This window comes from Erpetoichthys calabaricus, chromosome 15 (assembly GCF_900747795.2).
Source record: "Erpetoichthys calabaricus chromosome 15, fErpCal1.3, whole genome shotgun sequence".
Lineage (NCBI taxonomy): Eukaryota > Metazoa > Chordata > Cladistia > Polypteriformes > Polypteridae > Erpetoichthys > Erpetoichthys calabaricus.
The window spans coordinates 40,221,963-40,249,775 of NC_041408.2; the positions used below are offsets into that span (position 1 = coordinate 40,221,963).

Sequence of the window (27,813 nt, forward strand, 5' to 3'; positions counted from 1 at the left end):
ACTTAAAGTTGAAATTATTAGGAAATTTGGAAAAGCTCTGCTGTGGGTTAATAAAGAGCCGAAAAAGAAGCTACAAAGGATAAAACAGCTGTATAAAGAGTATAAGACTAATAATTTCCATATGAATTGTAGGGCATATGAGAACATGAGGGCAGCCATTAAGAAAGATATGTGAGAGGCTAAAAATCAGTTAGAGAGTACTATAGCAGGTGAGCTGAAATTAAAGGGAAATTTAAAAAAATACAGACAGTGAAATAGAAGATACTCTTCACATGTGAGGAAGTGGATAATCTTCCAGCGGTACAACAAACTACTAAGGAGATATTGAGTGATTTGGAAATTGCAGAGGGATACGTGCTGCTTAGATTAAATAAGCTGAAATCAAGCAAATCACCAGGACCAAAGACTATTTACCCTTGCATTTTTAAAGTAGTTAGCAAATACATATATAAATCTTTTACACCTATTTTTAGGACGTCACTGCGCACTGGGGAAATTCTAAAGGAATGGAAAATGGCAAATATCATTCTGTTATATGAAAAAGAATAACTAGGAAGATCCAAGCAACTATAGGCCAGTAAGTAAACAAGTGTGCCTTTATACAAGATTAAAACTGAACAACAAAAAATTCAAGTGGCAACAAGATACCGAGTAGACATGATTCACCAGCATTTATATATCTGCTTACAAGTCTTCAGCGATATCTTTTACAGGTAGCAAAACTTTACACTGGCTGTTACAGCCTGAAATCAAAGGCTTCTTCTTTTTGGGCACATACACCGTCAACATGACACTGCAAGATCTAAACACTCGCGTGGTGAATTACTATAGCTGCAGGTGGAAGTCCCGTTTTACTTTATGGTGCCTAGCAGAGTTGCGTTGTCGTGCAGCAGTCTATTAGCCAGCGAAAGCATTGTGAAGATGCTGTCTGTTGTTACAGTCCTACCTTTGTCCAGTCTGATAGCGGTCATGGGACATAATATCTTTGATCGCCAGTACATCAAATAGTTCTGAGCAGGCATCAATCACAGCACCAACTGTGGTCATCGCTGCTCTTGTGAAAAGAATGAGATAAACGCCATCAACTCGGAGAGGGAGAGGCAAGTTTGTTGTACCAAGTGAACATCACTATGAGAATAAAACTGAATAATAATAAAAAGCGCTAACTTTTACAAGTAGCCAAAATTTACACCGAGGTGTTACAGACTCAAATCAGATGTATGCTTTTATTATGTTATAGTTATACTAATAGTAGCTCACTACTCAAAACGCCAAGACTCGAACTTGCAACTTTTCAGTTATAAAGCAGAAGCTCATACCTTTGCACCATCCAGGAATACGTATTAGCTTTCTGTTGATTGACATTTGAGCTTGGGTTTGTAAAGTCATTGACAACAACATGTAAATATAAAAATATAATGATTTTTTTTTTTTACACTTTGGTTATATTCTCGAATAAAAGTGCATGTGTTTATATGATATTTGGATTAAAGTCTTCACACATTATACACTTCACGTCATTACTAGTTTAACATCAAAGAAGTTTCTGCTTTAGGTATGTGGTCAGCATTTCTTGCCTCACATTTCCTTTCATCCTACAATTACTCAGATCTTTGTAGACACGGAACACACATGAAATGCATGTGTTCCAAGTAATGATATACTGTATTATTTACCCAATACAACTCCAGACACTCCACATGCAGCTAAGGAGACTTGGCTTGAGCTGGGAGAACGTTTTGCCCGAGTTGCGCTCCATCAAGGGGGAGATGGGATAGCAGGATGCTTGTGCTGATCGACACATTTACAGAACTAAAGACGCTGATGAGGAGAGGTGCAAAGGAATTTAAAGTTGGCTGGGATTACAAGTTCTTTTCGTAGGCTTCAGGGATTCTAGTGTTAATGTAAGGAATTATTAAGAATAGGATTATGCAACACATGCCAAGAACAGGAGTATTACTGAATAGTCAGCATAGGTTCAGAAGAGGAGGTAATGTTCTACCAACATACTGGAATTCTATGAGGAAGCAACAAAAAGATTTGATCAAAGTGAAGCATGTGATATTATTGACTTGGAAAAACCATTTGATAAGGTGCCACATGAGACATTGGGCATCAAATTAAAAAAAAAAGTGGGAGTTCAGGGTGGTGTTTTATAGATGGATGAAAATTGGTTTAGACATTGGAAGCATAGGGTTATGGTGCAAAGAACCCTATCAGAATTAGTAGACATTACGAGTGATGTTCCACTGGGTTCGGTGCTAGGGACATTGCTGTTTTTAATATAAGTGACTGGGTTGGAATATAAGTAACAAGTTGGTTAAGGTTGCGGATAATACATGTAAAGTATTACACATAGGAAGTACAAATGTTAGGTTTGAATAGACAATGGGAAGAGTGAACATTGAAAGTACACCCTATGAGAAGGATTTAGGAGGAGTATTGGACTTGATGCTATGAACTGCCAGACAGTGCTCAGAAGCAATTAATTAGTCTAACAGAATGTTAGGTTATATAGCATGATGTGCAGAGTACTAGTCCAAAGAGGTTATGCTCAAACTTTATAACACACTAGTGAGGCCTCATCTGGAGTAGTGTGTGCATTTTTGTTCTCCATGCTACAAAAAGGAAATAGCAGCACTAGAAGTCCAGAGGAGAACGACTTGGCTGATTCCAGGACTATAGAGGTGAATAATAAGGAAAGATTAAAAGTATGAGCCTTTTCAATTAAAACAAAAGAAGATTGAGGGGAGACATGATTGAAATTTTTTAAGTTATGAAAGGAGTCAGTACAATGGATCGAGACTGTTATTTTAAAATGAGTTCATCAAGAACACGGGGGTTACAGTTGGAAACTTTAAGGGTAAATTTTGCATAAACAGAAAATGTTTCTTTAAACAGAGAACTATAGATGCATGGAATAAGCTGCCAAGTAGCGTGGTAGACAGTTGGATTTTAGAGGCTTTTAAAACTAGACTTGATGTTAATTTAGAAAAGTTAAATAGATATGAACTCAAGCTTTGTTGGGCTGAGTGGCCTTTTCTCGTCTAGATTATTCTGTTATAAAACACTAAATCTATAAATCTATTTCTGTATTTTAGTTTGCCTGCTTTTGTGCTAGTGTTCATGTTAAACATACTATACTATAGTATAGATACTTACATACTGCATTTTCTTCAGTAAATTGTTTAGTAAGGCATAGGTATGTTTGTGAATTTCCCAGTTCCAAGTTGTGCTGTAACTGAATTTGAACTAGATTGAATAGTAGCTGTAGTGTAAAATTACAAACACATAACTGATGTAAACAAAGTGGTTGGATCAGTCAGTGCAAATTATATTAATTTAAATAATGTGTTTCATTATATTATAGAGTTTTCTTTAAAATGTCATTTAAATTTCTTTTCTAGTTATTAGATATTTTTAACATTTATAAATTTTGTTAACACTAGTTATAATCTTAATGCTAGAAAACATGCCCTAGTTTCATCCAAATACTCTAGTGCATAAACGTAGTATTATGAATTTTAAGTCACTGTTTTATTTTGCTCTTGGTAATGTACCTGTGTTTTTAATTACCTGTTTTAGGGTTTTAAAAGCTCAGTCTGATCACAAGTCTCGTCATGAAGGTTAGTTTTTTTGCAATATTTTGTTGTTTTTTTTCTTACTATTTGCATAATTTTTAAATATTTAAATGAGTATCATATGAAGATGTTTTTGGTTGATGTTGATCAAGATTTTGAAGTACCTGGTAGCTCTTTAACAGGCAAATTCAAATTAATTTTACTTTGTGCATATTTATATAAAACAGATTTTATTTTCATTATGTTGTGAAATATGAAAACTGAAATATTTACTTGTGTTCATAGTTATGGTTATTTTATGTTTGTTCAGATCTTCCACGTTGTAATGACAGATCTTCAACATTTTGTCACGTAATGTTGCATTTCATTAGTTTTATTACTTAAGCATTTCTTAAGACAGAAAACAATTCTAGTGCCTATATCTAAGGTTGCATTTACTGATAGATTATTTTAACCCCTCTTGCACATTTTCTACAAACAAAGGTCACACTTGCTGCCTGCAACCTCCCCCCTCACATCAGTATGACTGCACCCTCTTCCAACAAACCTCCATTGGATTCAGTTTTTTCAGATAACTTTACCACGTGCATCCATGTGGCCATGTACTCTCATCATCCACGTCTCCAACCATCACCCTGGTCTTTTCCTGCATTTTGCTTTCAAACTGGCTTTTCATTTCAGTATCTTCTACTTCAATTCCGCATCACTTTTTGCCATCAAAGCAAGATCATTGGCATACAAGAGTGCCCACAGCAATCCTTCCCACACTTCTCTAGTCACTCTCACTAAAAGCAGCAGATTTAGAACAGATCTCTAGCGCATTTGCACCTTCACCTCAAAATGTTAACTATCCCATGTGCTGTCTTGAGCACGGTTTGTGCTTCATCATATGTTGACATCACAGCACACACTAACTATTCATCCACACCTAATTTTACTTACCTACTACTTTACTACTTTACTTTTACCTATTACCTACTTCAAAAGGTCAACTGCTTGATATGGCCCACACACAAATGGATCAATGTTTCTTTTGTATATTGGAATGAGCCACACTTTTTTTCAGACATTAAGAATCTCCATGTCACACATAATTATGTTGCATAGGCCTGTCAGCCATTAAATTTTAGAGCCTGCCATTCCTTCAGTAGCTCCAACATATATCCAGTTGGCATTGCTGCTTTAGATGTTTTCATCTTTTTTAGTTCTTCTGCAACCTCTTCTTTTGAAAGCCCACATCTCAGTCCTTCTAGTTTCACACAATAAACATCATTATCTTCTGTTCTGCTTTTTCAGCAACTTTCACTTGTTCTAGGTATTCTTACTGTCATTAATATCAATCACTGTATTCCCTTCAGTATTTTTCAAGCAATTAACTAGTATTTCTAGTTTTAATGTTTTTTTCAGTTTTTATATAGTTTTTGATTTTATTTTTTATATTTTATTTAGTTTGTTTTTTAGTCATTTTCAAACTTTAGCTTTTATTTAGTGCGTTTTTCTTCCTTTTTTTGTATTTATTTTTTTTACCAATGTGCACACAGTTTTGTAGGTGGAAAAACACTTTTGTTTGTAGCTCAAAATATATATCATTCAAGGTGTACTTATCAACTTAATCGATACAATTTTACTGTCTGTAACAGAATTTCATTTTCTCCTGATAGTGTGACTGTTCAAGGTTTCCAATATAATCAGACAATGCAAGAATCAAATAAGTGTGCTCTGATGTCATTTGTTACTTTAACCTTGTTACTTTAACTTACAACAGGTTTCAAATGGTTATTTCATTTCAAAGATGCTCACTTTTTTATTTTTGAGATTCCCTTTATGAGCAATAAGATCATTGCCCACTTGTCTCATTTTATATTTATTTTTGATATCTCCTGATGCTGACTATACCTGTATGTCATTAACTCATTTTAAAACTTAGAAAAAGGGTTGTTTTAGGGAATATTTGTTTTGCTTATTTTTTTAAATACTATTGAAATCAATAATATAAATAGAAATTAGTTTTTCTATGTAACGTGCTCTATATAATATTTGGGACAAATGTGTTTAAAATTACTAAAATTACAAATCAAACAATTTAGATATTATCAAAGTGCATATTTCTGACTTTAAGGGTATTTGCATACTTTTCGGTCACATCATGTAGAAATGACAAAACTTTTTATACATGGTCCCCCCATTTCGGGACAATATAATGTTTCAGACATAGCAATGATAGGTGTTTTAAAGAAGTCATATTTAGTACTTTGTTGCACATCTCTTGCATGCAAGTCTGCAATTTATCAGCATTACCAAGTGCTGAGTATCTTCTTGGGTGATGATCTGCCAAACCTCTAATGCAGCCATCTTGAGCTTCTGCTTGTTTCGATGTTTTTATTTTATTGATAACAATAGCAGCTCACTATTCAAAATGCAGAGCACCTGGCCTCGAACCCGGAACCTTTTCGTTATAAAGCAACAGTTCTTACCTCTGCTCTATCTAAGAATACATATCAACTTTCTATCGATTGACATTTGAGCTTGGGTTTTTAACTCATTGACATCAACATGTAAATTGAATGATTTTTTTTTCTTTGGTTATATTCTTGAATAAAAGCGCATGTGTTTATTTGATTTTTGGACTAAAGTCTTCACAGATTATATATTTCACATCATTATTAGTATAATATGGAAAAAGTTTCTATTTTAGGTATGTGTTCAGCATTTCTTGCCTCGCATTTCTTGTCATCCTACACTTACCCAGATCTTTGTAGACACGGAAGACGCATGAAATGTATGTATATCAAATAATGATATATTATTTACCCTATATGCTTCAAAATATGTCTCTTCCAGATAGAGACTTCAGCGTCTGAGTTGACATCTCAAATGATTCACATAATATGCAACATGCAAAATCGGGGTTTCTCCCTGTGAGCCTAACCTGAGATGATGTAATTTAACAGCACATGTAGGAATAAATATGTTTTGGCAGTTGAGAGTACTTAATGATAGAATTTCCTTAAAACAGTATCTGAAGTACATACACTGTGCACATAGACATGGGGGAGAACATGCTTTATACAGACACGGATCTGGTTAGCAATCAAGCCTGAGCTCATGACGCCCTATGATAATAATAATAATAAATTTAATTTCTGTAGTACCTTTCTAATGCTCAAAGTGCTTCACAAATAGTCAAAGGAGTACAACAGAATTATAAGCAAAGATAACAATAATAACATATGATACAAACTAATATCAAACATTTAGACATATTTGAAAGTCATAGTTTGATCTAAATTTTGAAGGAGGTTAAAAAAAAAAATACAATAAACAAATAACACAATTTTTGTGCAGTTACTCGTAGGGACATAAATGTACATGTTACAGTCACCCAGTGTGTTGAGATCAAATGAGCATAGGGAAAAAATGGATTTAGTTATCAGTTTCGCAGCCAAGTGCTGGCCGGCATTGACCATTACATTGGTGTTTGTTTGCTTTTCAGTACAGATCTAACAAACCCATCCTCACCTCCACCACTGAAAGTAAACATGTCAGATGGAGTTGTCTCACTTAGAGATACAGACTCCTAAAATGTTTTTGTTTTTGCATGATTTATCAAGATTGCAGTCTGATAGTTTTTGTGCTTTACCACTAATGAGCCTTATGTTAAGCACAGTAATGTTTGACAAAGAAAGTTCACTGCAGAAAGATCCAACACCAGAGTTTATTTCAGTAGTGCAGATTTGGCACATTACTCTTGTTTTGTATATACATATATATATATATATATATATATATACAGTGCATCTGGAAAGTATTCACAGCGCATCACTTTTTCCACATTTTGTTATGTTACAGCCTTATTCCAAAATGGATTAAATTCATTTTTTCCCTCAGAATTCTACACACAACACCCCATAATGACAACGTGAAAAAAGTTTACTTCAGGTTTTTGCAAATTTATTAAAAATAAAAAAATTGAGAAAGCACATGTACATAAATATTCATAGCCTTTGCCGTGAAGCTTGAAATTGAGCTCAGGTGCATCCTGTTTCCCCTGATCATCCTTGAGATGTTTCTGCAGCTTAATTGGAGTCCACCTGTGGTAAATTCAGTTGACTGGACATGATTTGGAAAGGCACACACCTGTCTATATAAGGTCCCACAGGTGGCAGTTCATGTCAGAGCACAAACCAAGCATGAAGTCAAAGGAATTGTCTGTAGACCTCCGAGAAAGGATTGTCTCGAGGCACAAATCTGGGGAAGGTTACAGAAAAATTTCTGCTGCTTTGAAGGTCCCAATGAGCACAGTGGCCTCCATCATCCGTAAGTGGAAGAAGTTCGAAACCACCAGGACTCTTCCTAGAGCTGGCTGGCCATCTAAACTCAGCTATCGGGGGAGAAGGGCCTTAGTCAGGGAGGTGACCAAGAACCCGATGGTCACTCTGTCAGAGCTCTAGAGGTCCTCTGTGGAGAGAGGAGAACCTTCCAGAAGGAAACCCATCTCTGCAGCAATCCACCAATCAGGCCTGTATGGTAGAGTGGCCAGACGGAAGCCACTCCTTAGTAAAAGGCACATGGCAGCCCGCCTGGACTTTGCCAAAAGGCACCTGAAGGACTCTCAGACCATTAGAAAGAAAATTCTCTGGTCTGATGAGACAAAGATTGAACTCTTTGGTGTGAATGCCAGGCGTCACATTTGGAGGAAACCTAGCACCATCCCTACAGTGAAGCATGGTGGTGGCAGCATCATGCTGTGGGGATGTTTTTCAGCGGCAGGGACAGGGAGACTAGTCAGGATAAAGGGAAAGATGACTGCAGCAATGTACAGAGACATCCTGGATGAAAACCTGCACCAGAGCACTCTTGACCTTAGACTGGGGCGACGGTTCATCTTTCAGCAGGACAACGACCCTAAGCACACAGCCAAGATATCAAAGGTGTGGCTTCAGGACAACTCTGTGAATGTCCTTGAGTGGCCCATCCAGAGCCCAGACTTGAATCTGATTGAACATCTCTGGAGAGATCTTAAAATGGCTGTGCACTGACGCTTCCCATCCAACCTGATGGAGCTTGAAAGGTGCTGCAAAGAGGAATGGACGAAACTGGCCAAGGATAGGTGTGCCAAGCTTGTGGCATCATATTCAAAAAGACTTGAGGCTGTAATTGCTGCCAAAGGTGCATCGACAAAGTATTGAGCAAAGGCTGTGAATACTTATGTACATGTGATTTCTCAGTTTTTTTATTTTTAATAAATTTCCAAAAACCTCAAGTAAACTTTTTTCACGTTGTCATTGTGGAGTGTTGTATACAGAATTCTGAGGGGAAAAATGAATTTAATCCATTTTGGAATAAGGCTGTAACATAACAAAAGGTGGAAAAAGTGATGTGCTGTGAATACTTTCTGGATGCACTGTATATATAGATTATTGCAGTCTATACATTTGCTATCAATAAAGCTCTGCGCATCGCACCACCCATGTTGAAACACCAGTACTAATACCCTGATTAAAACTAAACGTATACATGTAATGTCAGCTCAGTTGATGACATCGACTGGATGGTACACATCTGTTTAATCTGTCACTGTAAAAGTACAGTAATACCTGTGCAAAGTAAGTTAAATTTCTGAAATTCTACCTTCTTTGTCATATAAAGATTTTTTTTTCCAAGTTTAAATTCTGACTGAATTTGAAATGAAGTGGTACAATTCAATCTTGAAAAATTCTCCGTGTTTCTAATTTTCAAACTATTCAGGTGTATCTTTAAAACTATATGTATGAGATATTTGAATTTAAGCTCCTTTTTAGTTTAGTGAAAGTTGTCTGCCATTCACTGACAAAGGGCTGTCTGAAATTTCCCGTCCATTGTAGCCAATGAAATCCATAAAACAAGTCATTGACAGGTGATGAGGTTTTGATATTCACTCACGGTTCTAGAAAGGAAGGCTGACTGATTGAAATGACCAATGAAATCCACAGTTTCAAACACCAGCAGAGAGGGCTACTTGCACATGAGCACATGAATCAGTGCTTATTTTTAATTAAATTTACTACTGTATGGATATAAATAATACAAAGTATTTAATAAATATACAAGAAACTGCATGCGCGCATGTACATTGCTTACAAAGACTAGTGTGGTAAAAATTAAAATTACAAAAACTATTTTGCTTTTATTTTTATTTTCTCATTTTGGTTTAGTTCTATTTTTTGTTTTAGTTAACAAAATGGATTTTTTTTGTTAGTGACTTATTTTGTTTCAGTTAACTGGAGTAACAATGCAATTCACACCTAGTACACCCAGTTCTTTCTTTTGCCATGTGCTTCACAATCCTAAACACATTTCAGTTTTCTTTCTCATTCTACAGTTTATTTGCAGTCACCCATCTCTTTGCTTCTTATACCTTCCTGTTTTCTACCATTTTGCTTGCAACTCTTTCCTGTCACTTCTTATATCATCTCTTTTTTTCCTTATTTGCCATGTCTACCACAGCATTCCATCACCATGTTTTCTCAGTAGCAGTTGTTGTGGTGAAAAATTGTCACCAGAAGGCTATTTACCTGAAATGAAGGCTATTAGGAGTCTCGGGGTAGGCAAACAGAGTCTATAGTTTTATTGCAATAAAATAACCATAATAATAATAACATAGACTCAACCCAATATGGCCAAATTGAGCTGAGCCCCAAACAGTTCAGGACTCCAGACTTTTACAGTCACTTCTTATCACTCCGACCTCGCTCATATTAGGTCATTTGCTCTTTTTCTCCGACTCCCCTCTGCTCCTGTCCAGCCGATACCTTGAGTTTTCATGAGAAAACATTTTTTATCTCTTGACTTCCCCCTGCAGCTGGGCCTCTGATATTTCACTGTCTATTGTCCATTCTTAGTTTCTTGTTTTTGCTTATTTCTTTCACTGGCCAAGGCCTTTCTTCTTTTTATGGGCTTCCTCTCATCATTTTCCCTTCCTAGTCTATTAGTGGTTAAAGCTAAGCTTTAATCTAAAAAGAAATATGGTATGTGCCTTTATTTAATCATTTACTTGGCAGTCCTGACTTGCATTAGTATCTACACTAAGGTTAATGCTTATATATTTGTCTATATTTATTTATGCTAATACATGAATACACTAATTTTACTTTCCATACATTACATCATCTTCCTTTTGCTGTTTCTGCTGACTCACTGTTCCAGCTGGCTTCTTACGTGCCTACCAGAACTATTTTTTTCTATATTAAGTCAGTGGTATTGTTCCTCAGCTTCCTAGCCTTGAACACAGGTGCTCCTGTCCCTCCTTATCCTGTCCTCAGGTAGTTTCTGTACGTCATTCTTGTCCTGTTCTATTCTTCCTCTCTTAATACTGGTAATTTTCCTTTTTTACTAGAAAATGCAATATGACTGATTTTTTAGTTAACCATTTGCTTGACCTATCTTATTTGCTTAACATTGTAATTTATGTTAAATCTAATGCTTCAGAAGCTATTAATTACTTTTATGTCTATTTATGCTAATATGCCATTTATGCCTAAGGTATACATTTTTTACTTTCCATACAGTCCAAGACCAAGTCCAAATGATAGTGAGAATATCTTCCAGTGTCATATGAAACTCCACTATACTGTAGCTTCACTTTAAACATTGGATTTTAGCATGTAAAAGGAAATAACCAGTTGTATTTCCTTGCCACCAGTTGGGTGGCATTTACAAAAAGTGGTGGTGAACATGTTGCTGTAGTTCCAAACAGAAACTTTGTTACTGTTTGTACACCAAAGTACAGACATTAACACTAGAATTACCAGAACCTACGAAAAAACTCGTAGATCCGGCCCACCTTAAATCGCTTCTTAAATCCGTTCACACCTCTCCGCCAGCGTCTTTTGTCCTCTAAATGTGCTGATAAAGACAAGCTGCCAGCAGCCAGCTATTCCATCCCCCCTCCGACTTAGAACGTGCATAAACTTTTCCCAGCTCATGCCTTGATTGATTATCTGGGAGTGAAGTGGAGTTTTAGAGTGGAAATAATAGATCGTTATTTGGAACACACGCATTTCATGTGTGTACCGTTTCTACAGTAATCTGTGTAAACACATTGTTAAAACAGAAACTTTTTCATATTTTAGTAATACATGTTACAAAATGTAGGCATAAACTATAGAATGTGTAAAGCCTGAGTTCCAAAGATCAAATAAACACTTTCACAAAAGCTTCAAGAATTAAACAACAGTTTCCGTGGCGTAGCGTGTTAAGATTTGTCTCTCAGAGCGCAGTAGCTTTGCTGTGCCTTACGGACCTAAGTTCAATTCCCCGCTGGGGATAAAGCGTTGCTTCTTTTTTTCTTTTTAACCTCAAACAGACATAAAATTTATAAATTGGTATGCATTGTCAGTTAATGAGATCGTTATATTTTCATGTGGGATACTCCTTTTAAAATATTTTTTTAACAATTGAGACTGCAATTAACATGAACAACTGTCCTTATAACTTATTTTTTCAAGATCCATAACACACAGACAGGCAGAGCACTGCGTAATAGAGAGACAGACAAGCAGAGATATACAAATAAACAGGGAAGGCAAATGTACTGAAAGAAAAAAAAGATCAACATGTGCGTTGTTCCTGCTGCACTGAATAAGCTCACGCGCTCTAACATCACCCCTCCCCCCATCTGACTCTCTAAGTAACAGCGCAAGTACAGACGCAAACCAAGTGTAATCAAGAGTCCTCGGTTCAATTCCCACTCACTCCTATATTTGCCGTTTTCAGTAGTAAGCTGCTCTTTTTGTTAATATTATACAGTACACACATGCACTTGGTTTGCAAGGGGGGATGGAAAAGCTGGCTGCTGGAAGCTTGTCTTTATCAGCACATTTAGAGGACAAAAGACGCTGGCGGAGAGTTGTGAACAGATTTAAGAAGCGATTTAAGGTGGGCTGGATCTACAAGTTTTTTCGTAGGCTCTGGTAATTCTAGTGTTAACAAATACAAATGTTCTTAACAGCTAATGATTTTTCTGTATTTTTAGAGTGATTTATGAGAGTAATTCTTTTATATTTTTGGATTTTGGGTCATCATATTGGATTTTTTTTGTAATGGTCAAAACACAAGGGCAGTAATACAACAGTTTGGATGAAAATTAGAGTATGTTTTTTATTTAAAGTATTGCTTTACACTAGGTATTATACTCATCACACCCTTAAAAACAACATGTAACCTACTCTCTCATAAAGGTTGCTGATCTTCGTTGAAGCAAATGTTACATAAAGTTGAACCAAAACATCCCTTTTTCATAGACTACATATCAATAGATTTAATTATAATATACCACAAAAGTCCACATCATTTCTAGTATGCTGGAACAGTGACATTATTTATGTTGGCAAATAACAGCAAATATGTTTCAAATATAAAATTGCAAAACATGCCACGTGTTCCTTTGCCTCTGTTAGATACCATCCTGCAGCCCAGATTGCAGTTTTGTGTGTTTACCTGTGGGGGCAGTTATCAGGCAGTTCAGAGTGTTTTTAAACTGTGGAGTTTGAGGTTCATCCTTCATTGGATTCACAAAATTTGGATCATTTGGCTTTATTAGACCTCCTTGTGTTAAAAATCCTCCTGATATGGTGATGTAGGCAGATAAAACATCACTGCCGGTCAACGAATTGTTAGACCTGAAGAGAGGCTACATGTCACCTTGAGATAAACAATATACAAACAGTACTTGTGTGTGCACTCATCCACCAACAATAATAATCCATAGTAGACTGTTTCGAATTCTCCATTATTATCATTATTATTTTAATAATGTGTGTATATATTTATGTTTATATGTGTATGAATGTATATATATATATGTATATATTTATATTTATGTGTATATATTTAAATATTTATACATATGCGTGTGTGTGTGTATGTATGTATATGTATGTATATATATATATATATATATATATATATATATATACACATATATATATATATATATATATATATATATACACACATATATATAATATAAAATCCAACGTCTGTCTATCTGTCTGTTTTGAAGGAGAGAACTACTTAACGGATTTGGATGTTTTTTTTTTTTTTTTTTTTTTTTTTTATATATATAATTTGTGGTTGATTTTGTGACTTCTCTCATCGCACTAAGTATTATAGTTTGGTTGTGGCACCAATTTATTCACTTAAATCCGAGAGACAGGCTGAGGGAAGGGGATATAATCTGTGTGTATGTATGTATATATTTTTTCCCTATTTCTGTTTTATTTGGCAACTGGGAAATCCTTTTCTTCCTTACATTTCCAGTGCCTACTGGGAAAATCAGCCATTCAGAAAATTGTGCATGAAACATGTCGTGTGCTATGAGAATGTCTCCAGGCCCTTGTCATGCCAGAGTCAACAGAACACCTATGGACTGACATTGCTGAAGGATTCTGCCAGAGATCCCAGTGCTATATTGTCTTGGAGCCCTAGATATCCAGTCCTCCAGAACATTAAATAATCGACACGTAAATGCAATAAAGACGTTTTCTTCACAGTCACCAGGATTTGGGCAGAAATTGATGGCAAAAAAAGCTGCCTATGACGTTTTTGTGATGCCATTCGATTGTGCATCTGACTGAACACAAATGAAGAAAGCCTGTGTGGAAAGTCTGATTCGCTCCAGTGAGCAGAAAAACCCTCAGTGTTCAATTTGTGCTCACCTGACACTACAGATGTCAAAAAAACACTCGGTTCAGACGTCTGCATAGACAGGGCCTAATTGTCAGTAAAGTTCATACAAAAATAAAATAGAATTAATACTAGAATTACCAAAGCCTATGAAAAAACTCGTAAATCCAGCACACCTTAAATCCCATCGCACCTCTCCGTCAGCATCTTTTGTCTTGTAAATGTGTCGATAAGCACAAACGGCCTGCTATACCTAAACCCCCACCCACCCCTGCGATAGAATGGGCAAGAAGTTCTCCCAGTTCCAGCCTTGATTATCTGGGAGTGAGCTACCTACAGTTGTACAGAGTAAATAATTTCATGTGTGTTCCATGTCTACAACAATCTCTGTAAACACATCTTTAAAAAAGAAACGTTTTTCATGTTTTAGTAGTAACTGACAAAATGTAGACATGAAGTGTATAATGTGTGACGCCTGAAGTCCAAATATCAAATAAACACTTTCACAAAAGTTACAAGTATAACAAAACAAATGCTCTTTTATTCAGGAATATAACTATAGAAAAAGATCCCATGTTAGGGTGCGACATTGACACACCTTTAATACAACCACTTTGGTGGTGCAGCGGTAAGAACTGCTGACTGCAAAGCAGAAGGTCACGGATTTGACCCTGGAGGCCTCCGTTTTGAGAAGTGGGCTTGTCTTATTCTTACTTTTATAGAAAAAAAACATACATTTGATTTGTGTCTGTAACAGCCAGTGTAAATTTATAGTACTTGTAAAAGCTGCCGTTTTTTTTTTCCCACTTTTATTCTCTCAGTCATGATCACGATACAACTCCCCCCAAAGAAAGAGATCTGATCCTGTTAGTTTTTATTTGAAACTGGGAATAACTGTAGATGTGACTGGTGTTTTTTGAGACAATGGAACTGGAAATTCTCTGGAGGGATAAAAGCTAACACACAAACGCTGATGTATCATGCCTTTTGGGTAATTAATTGTCACTTGAATTTTTTCTATTCAGTTTTATTGAGTGTTCCTACTCACGCTGAATTAGTATACACCTTATGGTCCATGATGTCAAAGTCGCAGTAACAAAAAACAGAGACATAGGTATATATGATATTTGGAATAATTCATTTTATGACCTGTATACATTTTGGAAAACATTGTGACACTGATGCAATATTATTCATATTCGTTTGCATGCCTTGTTGTGGTTGTAATCAGTGACTGCGTTTTTTTTTTTTTCTCCTGATGTTGCCCAATCTCCACATTTTGGTGCATGGTGGTGTTTCTTTTGTACTCCAGGACACGCAGAGGAAAAAATAGTACAGAGAGATCACTTCTGCGCTATATACAATCATCAAAATCAAATGTTAATAGTTCCCACATACCCAAGGACCATCCTTCCTACATTTACGACATGTGTACCTGTTGCAATGTACACACTTCTCTCTGTGCTGTTTTTCCTATTACATTGAAGGGGCACCTGACACTGACCGAGTTTGCTTTCCTGAGGGAAGTGGCTGTCTTGGAACAGAAGCTTGTCAATGTTGCGTCCTCTTTTTCTTTTTCCATCGCCTTTTCTTGTAAGAAGCGACGACAAAGTTCTTCTGCAAGGTGAGCCAAGAACACTCTTCTTTTCTCAGTGGACCCTGTGCATGCCTTGTACAGTGCATGTGTGTTCATCGCCACCAAGGTCAAGCATATTGTAGCACACAGCAACCGGCCACCTGCGTGTTCCTGCTCGCACTGAATAAGCTCATGCCTTCTGGTGCATGATGTCAGCGCAGCACCAGAGAAACAAAGAAATAGACAAATAAATGTGATGTTTTGAAGAAATCATTTTATGACCTGAATAGTAACAATCAGAAAACATCATGGCAATAATGCAATATTATTTGAAAACAAAACAGGGTCAGATCGGGTGTAAATTTATAATACTTGTAAAAGTTACCTTTTTTTAGTTTTATTCTCTAATTTACATTTACACTCTTACCTCCCCTTATCTGACCATAACTAACACAGCCAGCATAAATTTACACCCGATCTGACGCTGTTCATTTTCAAATAATACTGCATTAGTGTGATGATGTTTTCTGATTGGTAGTATTCAGGTTATAAAATTATTTCTTCAAAATGTCACATATATTTGTCTCTTTCTTTTTTCCCCCAGTGCTGTGTTGACAACATGCACCAGAAGGCGTGAACTTATTCAGTGTGAGCGGGAACACGCAGGTGGCCAGTTGCCGTGTGCTACAACATGCTTGACCTGGTGGTGATGAACGAGCATGCACAGGGTCCACTGAGTGTTCTTTGCTCACCTTGCAGAGGAACGTCGTCATCACTTCTTACAAGGAAAGACGATGGAAAAAGAAAAAGAGGATACAACATCGATTGTTTTTTGTCAGTGCGGCTTTGACATCATGGACCATAAGGTTCATACTAATTCACCGTGAGCAGGAACACTCAATAAAACTGAATTAACAAAATAAAATGACAATGAGATACCAAGAAGGCAGATTCACCAGCATATGTGTGTCAGCTTTTATCTCTCCAGATCAGAGAATTACCAGTTCCATTGTCTCAAAACACCCCTCACATCTACAGTTATTCCCAGTTTCAAATACTAACAGTGTCAGATCTGATGTGTTGGGGGTGGTTTGGGGTTGTATCATGATCATGAGTGAGAGAATAAAAGTGGAAAAAAAAAGTAACTTTTACAAGTACTATTAACAACTAGCTAACCCGCGGCGTAGCATACGCCGCATAATTATGTATTGATGGGCGAACACTTCCTGAACGACACAGTTGTCCAAATAGGGTGGGTTTATGGATACCACTGTGAGTGAATGAAAAGATAGACCTCTGGAGAGAGCAACATATAATTGTCCGTGACTGAAAGCGGGATCGTCTGTGATGAAGAAGGCCACGCTGGTGAAAGTTACTTCGTCGGTAGGGCTAAGCGTCAGCACTTGTAGATTAAGGTGTAGCGAGTCTTCGTTGTTGACGCTTAATATAGCTTGCGTACTGAGATGTTCCGGAGTCACAGTTGAGAAACACTTTTTTAATGTCTTTTAAGCACAGGGGAAAAAATGAACATGTGAAACATCCGTAATGTAATAAGCCACCAAGAAAAGTAACATTGCAACAATGCTATCTACGACCCGATCTCTGTAAACAGAAGTGAAAAAAAAATCGAGCCCGGTGTATTCTTTAACTGCCTTGTGGCGCTGTAGTAGTGCTGCTGCTTTGCAGTAAGGAGACTGTGGAAGATTGTGGTTTCGCTTCCCGGTTCCTCCCTGTGTGGATAGCGCTTTGAATACTGAGAACACCGCTATATCAATGTAACGAAGTATTAACAGGAAATTGTCTTTGTGTAATAGTAAAAGACAAATTATCCGCGACAAACAAACTGTTTTACATGCTGCATACCAACCCACGGCGTAGTATACGCCGTATAATCACGCCGCTTTTTAAATGTTTTTTAAGCAGAGGGAAAAAAAATGAACATTTGCAAAATCCGTAACGCTGCTTTCAGTAAGTACAATGCACACGCGTTTAATTTGTCGGCCACTTTTTGCCAGCCATGTTTTCTGGTTTGGGCTGCTTTTGCAGTGTTACCGCTTGTGCATATTAAATCTTGAAATCCTTCGAGTAACTAATTAACTAACTAACACCAACCCACCCACACACACAGCTTGTGTGAAACAAATGCGCCCGTACTTTCATAATTTTGTTGCAGCCGATAGTGGAGTCAGGCACAGAGAAGGTCAGCTGCTGAGAGAGCGTCTCGACTGTTGCAGGGCCTGCATCGGTGAAGCAGGTGAGACACTAATGAAACAGAGGCACAGGGCTTATTGGTTTTTAAAGACTGCTTCCTTCATTGTGTTTTAACCTCAGTTTTAAAGGATTGTTTTAAGGATCCCATGGGATACCCCTCGCAAACTGTTTTAGACGCTGCATTCAGCAATTCACATCCGCGACAAACATGCCTCTTCTTACATGGCCCTGCTTTGGTGGGCGGGGAAACGTTTTCCGTGTTCCTGCAGGACCATCTAAGAAGACGCATGTTTGTCGCGGATGCAAATTGCTGTTTGTAGCGTGTAAAACAGTTTGCAATGTTGCACGCGGTCGTGCGTCGTAACCGAAAAGTCAACGTGGCTCAGAGCTGCATGCGGACTGTAGCACAGACAAACAGAAATGATGGCGTGTTTTCCGAGGCGTCGCATCTGAGTTGGTGGGCGTGGCTCTGCGAGTTTTCGTCGTATCCAATGGTCTTAGAGTTGGTGGGCGTGGCTCCTTCCTGCATGCTTTCATGGGTGTGGGCGTGGCTCCTTCCTGCGTGCTTTCATGGGTGTTGTGCTGCTCTAGCGGCGGCTTAGAGAATTATATATATAGATAAGAGCAGCTCACTACTCAAAACAGTAAGTTTGCGAGGGAGCTGATTTTGAACTCACAACCTCTGAATTACAAATCAGCAGTTCTTACCGCTGCACTACGGAAGCTTTCGTATTATCCTTGTACCTTTTGTGAAAATGTTTATTTGATATTTGGACTTCAGCCTTCACACATTATACAGTTCATGTCTACATTTTGTCGTTTATTACTAAAACATGAAAAATGTTTCTGTTTTAACAATGTGCTTACATAGATTGTTGTAGACACGGAACACACATGAAATTATTTACTCTATACAACTCTAGGCCCAGATTATCACGGCTGGAACTGGGAGAACTTCTTGCCCTTTCTGCGGGGGTGGGGGGGATGATATAGCAGGCTGCTTGTGCTTATCGACACATTATGTACAAAAGACGCTGACAGAGAGGTGCGAAGGGATTTAAGGTGGGCCAGAATCAGGGCCGGATTTTCCTATAGGCTAACTAGGCTTCAGCCTAGGGCCTCAAGATCAAGAGGGGCCTACATTCAAATTGTTAGCAAAATTTTATTATCTCTCATGTAATTTACAAACTTAAAAATGGAAGGTGAAAGGGCCTCATAAGTGGAATAGCCTAGGGCCTCTTTTCATATAAATCCGGCCCTGGCCAGAATTACGACTTTTTTCATAGGCTTTGGTAAATCTAGTGTTAAACAAGACATTCTTACATGATTCTAACAAGTAACCTCAAAATATAACTGCAGTGAAAGTACTTAAGGAATTTAAACACAGTGAGCTGTGAACAGGGCTAAAGAAATCTTGTCACAGACATGTTTTGCTTTCAGAGGCAATAACAATATGCAAATCAAAAAATCAAATAAGCATAATTTTAGGAAGGGAGTCGCCTTCTTTTTAACACTAGAATCCCTGAAGCTTTCAAAATAAGTAGGAATGCCAGGCCACCTTAAATTCCTTCTCACCTCTTCATCAATGTCTTTGTTTTGCAAATGTGTCAATCAGCAACTGCAGCAGGCAGCCTGATCACTCATCCGCCCAATGAAGCAGGAGAAGTCAAGTCAGATGCTGAAGTCTGTTTATCTGGGAGTTAGTTGTTTGGAATTTTATAGGGTTAAATAATTTATCTTTATTTGGAATACATACATTTCATGTGTGTTCAGTGTCAACAACAAACTGGGTAAATGTAGGATAACAGGAAATGCAAGGCAAGAAATGTTGAACATATAACTAAAACAAACTTTTTTATTTTGTAGTAATAATTGGCAAAGTGCTGACGTGAAGTGTATAATATGTGAAGACTGAAGTCCAAATATAACACATTCACAAAAGGTATAACAAAACAAGTGTGCATTTATTCAGGAATATAACCAAAGATAAAGAAAGTATTCAGTGTACTGTACATGTTTCTGTCAATATGTGAAAACCAATTTCATGGCTGGTTTAGAGGTAAAAACGCTTCCCTGCATTTTCTGTTTTGAGTAGTGAGCTGCTGTTATTATTACTATTATATATTAAAAACATACCTTTGATTTGAGTCTGTAACAACCAGTATAAAGTTTTGCTACTTATAAAAGATATCGCTGAAGGGCATATAAGCAGACACACAAACACTGGTGAATCATGCCTTCTTGGTATCTTGTTGTTGCTTGAATTGTGTTTCTATTCAGTTTTATTCTTTAATAAAAGCTCTTGTTTTGTTATACTTTTGCAAAAGTGTTTATTTTATATTCCAGTAACCACTTGAATGATATCAAATCTGTCTCTGCCTCTCTCATACACGCACACACACATCCATGTATGAAAACGCAATTATTTGAAAACACTGTCATTTGACCATGTTTTTTCTCCGATCATGCCCAATCTCTGCATTATGGTGCATTGTACTGAGAATGCAGACAGACTTCTTTTTTTTGAGCACATACACAATCAGCATGGCAATACAAGATATAAATGCTAGCATGGAGAATTGCACACATACTGAAATGACTTTAGCTGCAGGTGGAAGTTCCTATCCCATTTTATTTATGGTGCCAAGCAGAGTTGTGTTACAGTGGGGCAGTCTATTAGCCAGTGAAAGCAACATGAAGAAGTTGTCTGTTGTTGTGGTTCTACCTTTGTCCAGAAACGGCTTTATGACCACATTCTCGGAAAGTCTTTCTCCCATGGGATCACTAAGATCTTATCCTAAATAAGGAGTAGCATTTCACATGCACGTGCAAATCTGTCATTTTTCTCATGTTCTACACGGGTGTCATTGTTGTCAAAGTGCAAATGTTGCATGGTAGTTTGATAGCGGTTATCATATCTTTGATTGCTGGCACAACAAATAGTTCTGGTCAGGCATCAACCACAACATCAACTGTGGTCATTGCTGCTCTTGTGGAAAGAATGGAAATAAACACCATCAACTCAGAGAGGGAGAGGCAAGTTCGTTGTACCACGTGAACATCACTGTGAGAATAAAACTGAATAATAATAAAAAGCGCTAACTTTTACAAGTAGCCAAAATTTACACCGGTTGTTACAGACTCAAATCAAATGTATGTTTTTATTATATTATAGTAATAATAACAGCAGCTCACTAATGAAAACAGAAAATGCAGGGAAGACCCAGGATTGAACCTGCAACCTCTTGATTTAGAAGTAGCTGTTCTTACCTCTATACCAGCCATGAAATTAATATTTGGGCTTCAGTTTTTACATATTGACAGCAATATGTACATTGAATAATTTCTTTTTCTTTGGATATATTCTTGAATAAAAGTGCATTTGTTTTGTTATACCTTTTGTGAAAGTATTTAATATTTGAACTTCAGTCTTCATACATTATACACTTCACATCAACATTTTATAAGTTACTACTATAACATGAAAAAAGTGTTAGTTATATGTTCAACATTTCTTTCCTCACATTTCTTGTCATCCTACATTTTCCCAGATTGTTGCAGACACAGAACACATATGAAACATATGTATTCCAAATTACTATATTTTATTTACCCTGTACAATTCCAGGCACCTCACACCCAGATAAACAGACTTGAGCTCTGAGAATTTTGTGTCTCACTTCAGCTGCATTGGTGGGTGATGGTATAGCAGGCTGCTTGTGCTGATTGACACATTTGCAAAACAAAGACGCTGATGAAGAGGTGTTATGGAATTTAAGGTGGCTCGGCATTACAACTTTTTTCGTAGGCTTCAAGGATTCTAGTATTAAACATTGTGTGGCATTTCACATGATACTGAATTAATTTAGTTTATTTACTAAATCACTCTTAATCCAATTTAAAAAGCCAATCTCTTTCAGATCATTATGCACAAGGCAGGAATCAATTTAAAAATGAATACCAGACCATGAACTCACTTACAATATAACAGGTCAATTTAGTGTTGCTGATCAACTGAAACATTCATGCCTTTGGGTTATGGGAGAAAAAGCATAGCGTTCACAGAAAAATAAAAAACAAGCTGATATGGATAGAAGACACACACATTAAAGACGTTGTCAAGCCTGTTAATAAAAGCTGATTTAACACTAGAATTACCAGAGCCTACAAAATAACTTGTATATCCGGTCCACCTGAAATCCGTTTGCACCTCTCCGTCAGCGTCTTTTGTCCTGTAAATGTGCCAATAAAGATAAGCAGCAAGCAGCCTACTATTCCATCCCCCCACAGCTGCAGAACGTGCACAAAGTTCTCCCAGCTCATGCCTTGATTGATTATCTGGGAGTGAAGTGCTGGAGTTTTAGAGTGGAAATAATAGATCGTTATTTGGAACACATGCATTTCATGTGTGTTCTGTTTCTACAATAATCTGTGTAAACACATTGTTAAAACAGAAACTTTTTCATATTTTAATAGTAAATGACAAAATGTTGGCATAAACTATATAATGTGTGAAATCTGAAGTCGAAAGATCAAATAAACACTTTCACAAAAGGTACAAGGATAAAACAACAGCTTCCGTGGCATAGCGGTAAGAATTGCTAACTTGTAATCAAGAGTTCCCGGTTCGATCCTGACTGCCTCCTATATTTGCCATTTTTAGTAGTGAGCTGCTCTTATTGTTAATATTATACAGTACACACATACATTTGGTTTGCGTTCGTAACAGACGGTGTACATTTATAGTACTTGTGAAAGTTACTGTTTTATTTTCACTTTTATTCTCTCAGTCATGATCACGATACATAGTACTGCCCTAGGGATCTGACGCCTTTAGTTTTTATTTGAAACTGGGAATAACTGTAGATGTGAGTGGTGTTTTTGAGGCAATGGAACTGGACATTCTCTGATCTGGAGGGATAAAAGCTGACACACACACACTGGTGAATCTGCCTTCTTCGTATCTCACCGTCACTTGATTTTTTTTTATTGAGTTTTATTGAGTGTTCCTGCTCATGCTGAATTTGTATACGCCTTATGGTCTATGATGTCAAAAATAAAAAAAACAGACTGTATATATGATATTTGGAATTATTCATTTTATGACCTGTATAGTACATTTCGGAAAACATTGTGGCACGGATGCAGCATTATTCATATTATTCATATTCACATATCATCTTGCGCTTGTAATCAGTGACCACGTGTTTTTTTTTTTTTTTTTCCCCGATCTTGCCAGTCTCCACATTGCTGCATGCTGTTTCTTTTGTACTCTAGGACATGCAAAGGAAAGAGTAGTACAGAGTGGTAAGCTCAACACTGTATGCAATCATCAAATTCAAATGTTAACAGTTCACACACACACAAAGACCGTCCTTCGTACATTTACGACATGTGTACCTGTTGCAATGCACACACTTCTCTCTATGCTGTGGTTTCTATTACACACCTGAAAGAAAAAGACAATATATGTGACATTTTGAAGAAATAATTTTATGACCTGAATAGTACCAATCAGAAAACATCATCGCACTAATGCAACATTATTTGAAAACGAACAGTGTCAGATCGGGTGTGAATTTATGCTAGCGCTTTTGGAGGGGGGGGGGGGGGGGGGGGGTGGGGGGGGGAATGTGGCGGGATACTGGATGGGCGTGGTAGGGGCGGTAGTATGTATCATGATTGTGACTAACAGAATAAAAGTGAAAGTAAAACGGTAACTTTCACAAGTACTATAAATGTACACCATCTGTTTCACGGACGCAAACCAAATGTATGTGTGTACTGTATAATATTAACAATAAGAGCAGCTCACTACTGAAAACGGCAAATATAGGAAGCAGTCAGGATCGAACCGGGGACTCTTGATTACAAGTCAGCAAATTTTACCGCTACGCCATGGAAGCTGTTGTTTTATCCTTGAACCTTTTGTGAAAGTGTTTATTTGATCTTTGGACTTCAGACTTCACACATTATATAGGTTATGCCAACATTTTGTCATTTACTACTAAATTATGAAAAACGTTTCTGTTTTAACAATGTGTTTACACAGATTATTGTAGAAACGGAACACACATGAAATGCATGTGTTCCGAATAACGATCTATTATTTCCACTCTAAAACTCCAGCACTTCACTCCCAGATAATCAATCAAGGCATGAGCTGGGAGAACTTTGTGCACGTTCTGCAGCTGTGGGGGGATGGAATATAGGTTGCTTGCTGCTTGTCTTTATTGGCACATTTACAGGACAAAAGACGTTGACGGAGAGGTGCAAACAGATTTAAGGTGGGCCGGATCTATAAGTTTTTTCGTAGGCTCTGGCAATTCTAGTGTTAAAGTGAAAATCATCATACTTTGAAGAATTTATCAAATGCATTTTTGTGTGAATGGCATTAACAAATATTTACTTTTGTATTAGAAATTTTAAGAATATTATTTATTGTTTTTTTCTTTTTTTTCTGTATAGTTACTCATTATTCAATGTGGTTACTTGTGAGCTGGTCCCATTGCAGCTCGGTTGTAAAATCCAGTTTGGCCGACAATGAACACCTGCACGACTGGTTAAAAAAGCTTGCTCTTCTTGTCCCAGAGGTGAGTGTAGATAAAAATAAGCATATGTATTTGTTATCTATTTTATCTGTACAAAAATCTTAAGTAAATCACATTTTCTTATGTGCAGTCAGCTCATATTGATAAGAGAAACAAAATGAGGGGTAAAAATATAAAGAGATCACTTGATCACCTACCTAAGAAGTCTACCATTGACCATATCCTGGTGCTGAGGGTTCTCATGGAACGCGAATATCTGCAGGGTTTGTCTTTGCAGCCTTTGTCGATTTTCGTAAAGCATTGACTCTGCGGGATCCCCTTAAGGTTGCTGGGTATCATGGCCAACATGTACACTTTTACTGTGAGTGCTGTGCAAAGTGGTGGCAGACCTCTGCATTTTTCCCAGTTGATCCTGGGTTTTATTAGGGGTGTGATTTTGCTCCTCCTCTGTTCAGTGCTTACATGGACTGAATGTTGGGCAAGTTCGTGTGGTCCAGCGGCTGTAGGGCATCTGTTGGTGAAGAAAGATTCACTGATCTTGACTTTGTTGATGATGTTGTGATCTTTGCAGAGTCAATGGAGTCTTTGATCAGGGCGCTTGAGAGACTGAATGAGGAGTCTGAGTGTCTGGGCTTGCGAGTGTCATTGATAAAAGCCAAGATCCAGGCCTTTAATGGCCTTTAATCAACAGTGTGTCTGTCTGCTGAGTGAGTATTGACCTTGTTGAGAGGTTTACTTACCCCGGCAGTGACATTCATGTCTCTGGTGACTCTTCCTATGAAGTCAGTAGACTAATTCGGAGAGCATGGGGTGTCATGAGGTTGCTGGAAAGGGGTGTATGGAACTCCTGAAATCTATGCAAAGGGACGAAGGTCCAAGTCTTTAGAGTCCTGGTGCTTCCTGTCTTGCTATATGTTTGTGACACATGGATGCTATCCAGTGACCTTGGACAAAAACTGGTCTCCTTCAGTACTGTGTCTCTTCAGAGAATCCTCGGGTACTGCTGCTTTGACTTTGTGTCAAATGAGAGGTTGATTACAGAGTCCCGAATGAGGCACATTATCTGCATTGTGAGGCAGCATCAGTTACAGCAATACAGCCTTGTGGCATGATTCTCTAAGCATAAAAATTATGTGAAATAGTTCTAAAGTCTAATGTCTGGAGCTTGAAGTTTAAAGATATTACGAGTACATATGTGAGCAACACATAAGTCAACTGAAACACAGCACTGCGAACTGCTGCAAGGTGCACTTGGAATGACTGCGAAGATGATCAGGTGTCTGCTCTAGTGTCAGTCTCAGTCAATCTCACAGCAGATATTGTATTCATGTGCTGTGTTTCAGTCAGCTTGTCATGTAGATTATTAGCGTATCTCCTTGTAATATGTTTAAACTTTTCAATATTAAAACATTACAACAATCTAGACAACAACAGGCCATTCAGCCCAACAAACCTCGCTGGCCCAAAAAGAAGTAGCCTTTGATTTTAGTCTGTAACGGTTGCTGTAAAGTTTGGGCACATACACTGTCAGCACGGCGCGATCAGATCTAAACACTAGCGTGGCGAAATTGCTCGCGTACTGAAATGACTTTAGCTGCAGGTGGAAGTCCCATTTTACATATGGTGCCAAGCAGAGTTGCGTTGCAATGCAGCAGTCCATTAGCCGGTGAAAGCGCTGTGAAGAAACTATTGCTACTGTCTTGCCTTTGTCCAGTCTGATAGCGGTCACAGGACATCGTATCTTTGATTGCTGGTACAACAAATAGTTCTGAGCAGGCATCAGTCTGTGACAAGAATGGAGATAAATGCCTTCAACTCAGAAAGGGAGAGTCAAGTTCGTTGTACCACGTGAATGTCACTGACAGAATAAAACTGAATGATAAAAAAAAATGAGTGCTAACTTTTACAAGTAGCCAAAATTTACACTGGGTGTTACAGACTCAAATCAAATATATGTTTTTATTATATTGTACAAATAATAATAATAATAGCAGCTCACTTCTCAAAACGCTGAGCACCTGGTCTCGAACCTCGAATCTTCAGGTTATAAGGCAGCAGTTCTTACTTCTGTAACATTCAATAATACGTGTAACCTCCCTGTCAATTGACATTTGAGCTTGAGTTTTTAACTCATTGACAGCCACATGTAAATATAAGGCAGCAGTTCTTACTTCTGTAACATTCAATAATACGTGTAACTTCCCTGTCAATTGACATTTGAGCTTGAGTTTTTAACTCATTGACAGCCACATGTAAATCAAATGCATTTTTTTGGTTATATTCTCGAATAAAAGCACACGTGTTTATTTGATATTTGGACTAAAGTCTTCACACATTATACACTTCACGTCATTATTAGTATAACATGGAAAAAGTTTCTGCTTTAGGTATGTGTTCAGCATTTCTTGCCTCGCATTTCCTTTCATCCTACACTTACCCAGATCTTTGTAGACAGAGAACACACATGAAATGCATGCATTCCAAATAATGATATACTGTATTATTTACCCTATACAACTACAAGAACCTGACACGCAAATAAGGAGCCTTGGCTTGAGCTGGGCGAACGTTTTGCCTGAGCTGAGCTCTGTCATTGGGTGGGATGGGACAGCAGGCTGCTTGCTGCTTGTGCTGATCGACGCATTTACAAAACAAAAGAAGCTGATGGAGAGGTGCAAAGGGATTTAAGGTGAGCTGGGATTACGAGTTTTTTCGTAGGCTTCAGGAATTCTAGTGTTAATGGGCTCTATGCAGAAGCATGTTTCTTTTGTAATGGCTATTTTTTTCATCTTGTACTTAAAAATAAAAAATATTGTAATACAACAAAGGTAATTGTAAGTGTTTGCCTTTCTATGGAAAAGTAATGTTAGATAAAGGAGCACTGGAATCATGGGGTAGAAAGGTCCTTTTATCAGATTGATCGGCCCAGCACTGTTTCAGCTATAGAATGGCCAGTAAGTAGCAGGGGTTGGTTAGTTGGACCGTGTCTGTCTTGTCTGACTCCTTTTCTACAATCTGATAGTGATTCTGCAATTGGCTGATGGACAGATGTTGTTTTTCATTTTTGTTAATTACTTTCTACTTTGTTTTTAATGTATTTGAGTTCTGTATAGGGTGGTCCAGATCTAACTATGCAACTTTTAATGTATTTAGTGAGAGGTATAATCTATTTTTGCATTTTGCCTTGTAGTTTGTACCATTGTATCATATTTCTGAGTTGGCAATGGTA

The 27,813-nt window shown here is 37.5% G+C and overlaps 1 protein-coding gene across 1 annotated transcript in view; it reads left to right on the forward strand.

Moving 5' to 3' along the window:
- The window catches only part of usp34 (ubiquitin specific peptidase 34), a 723,586-nt gene that overhangs the window by 439,389 nt on the left and 256,384 nt on the right, over nucleotides 1-27,813 (forward strand). Inside the window, 2 exon segments of the mRNA XM_051919324.1 lie at nucleotides 3,586-3,626; nucleotides 24,502-24,626. Of these exon segments, the coding sequence (XP_051775284.1) occupies nucleotides 3,586-3,626; nucleotides 24,502-24,626 (166 nt within the window).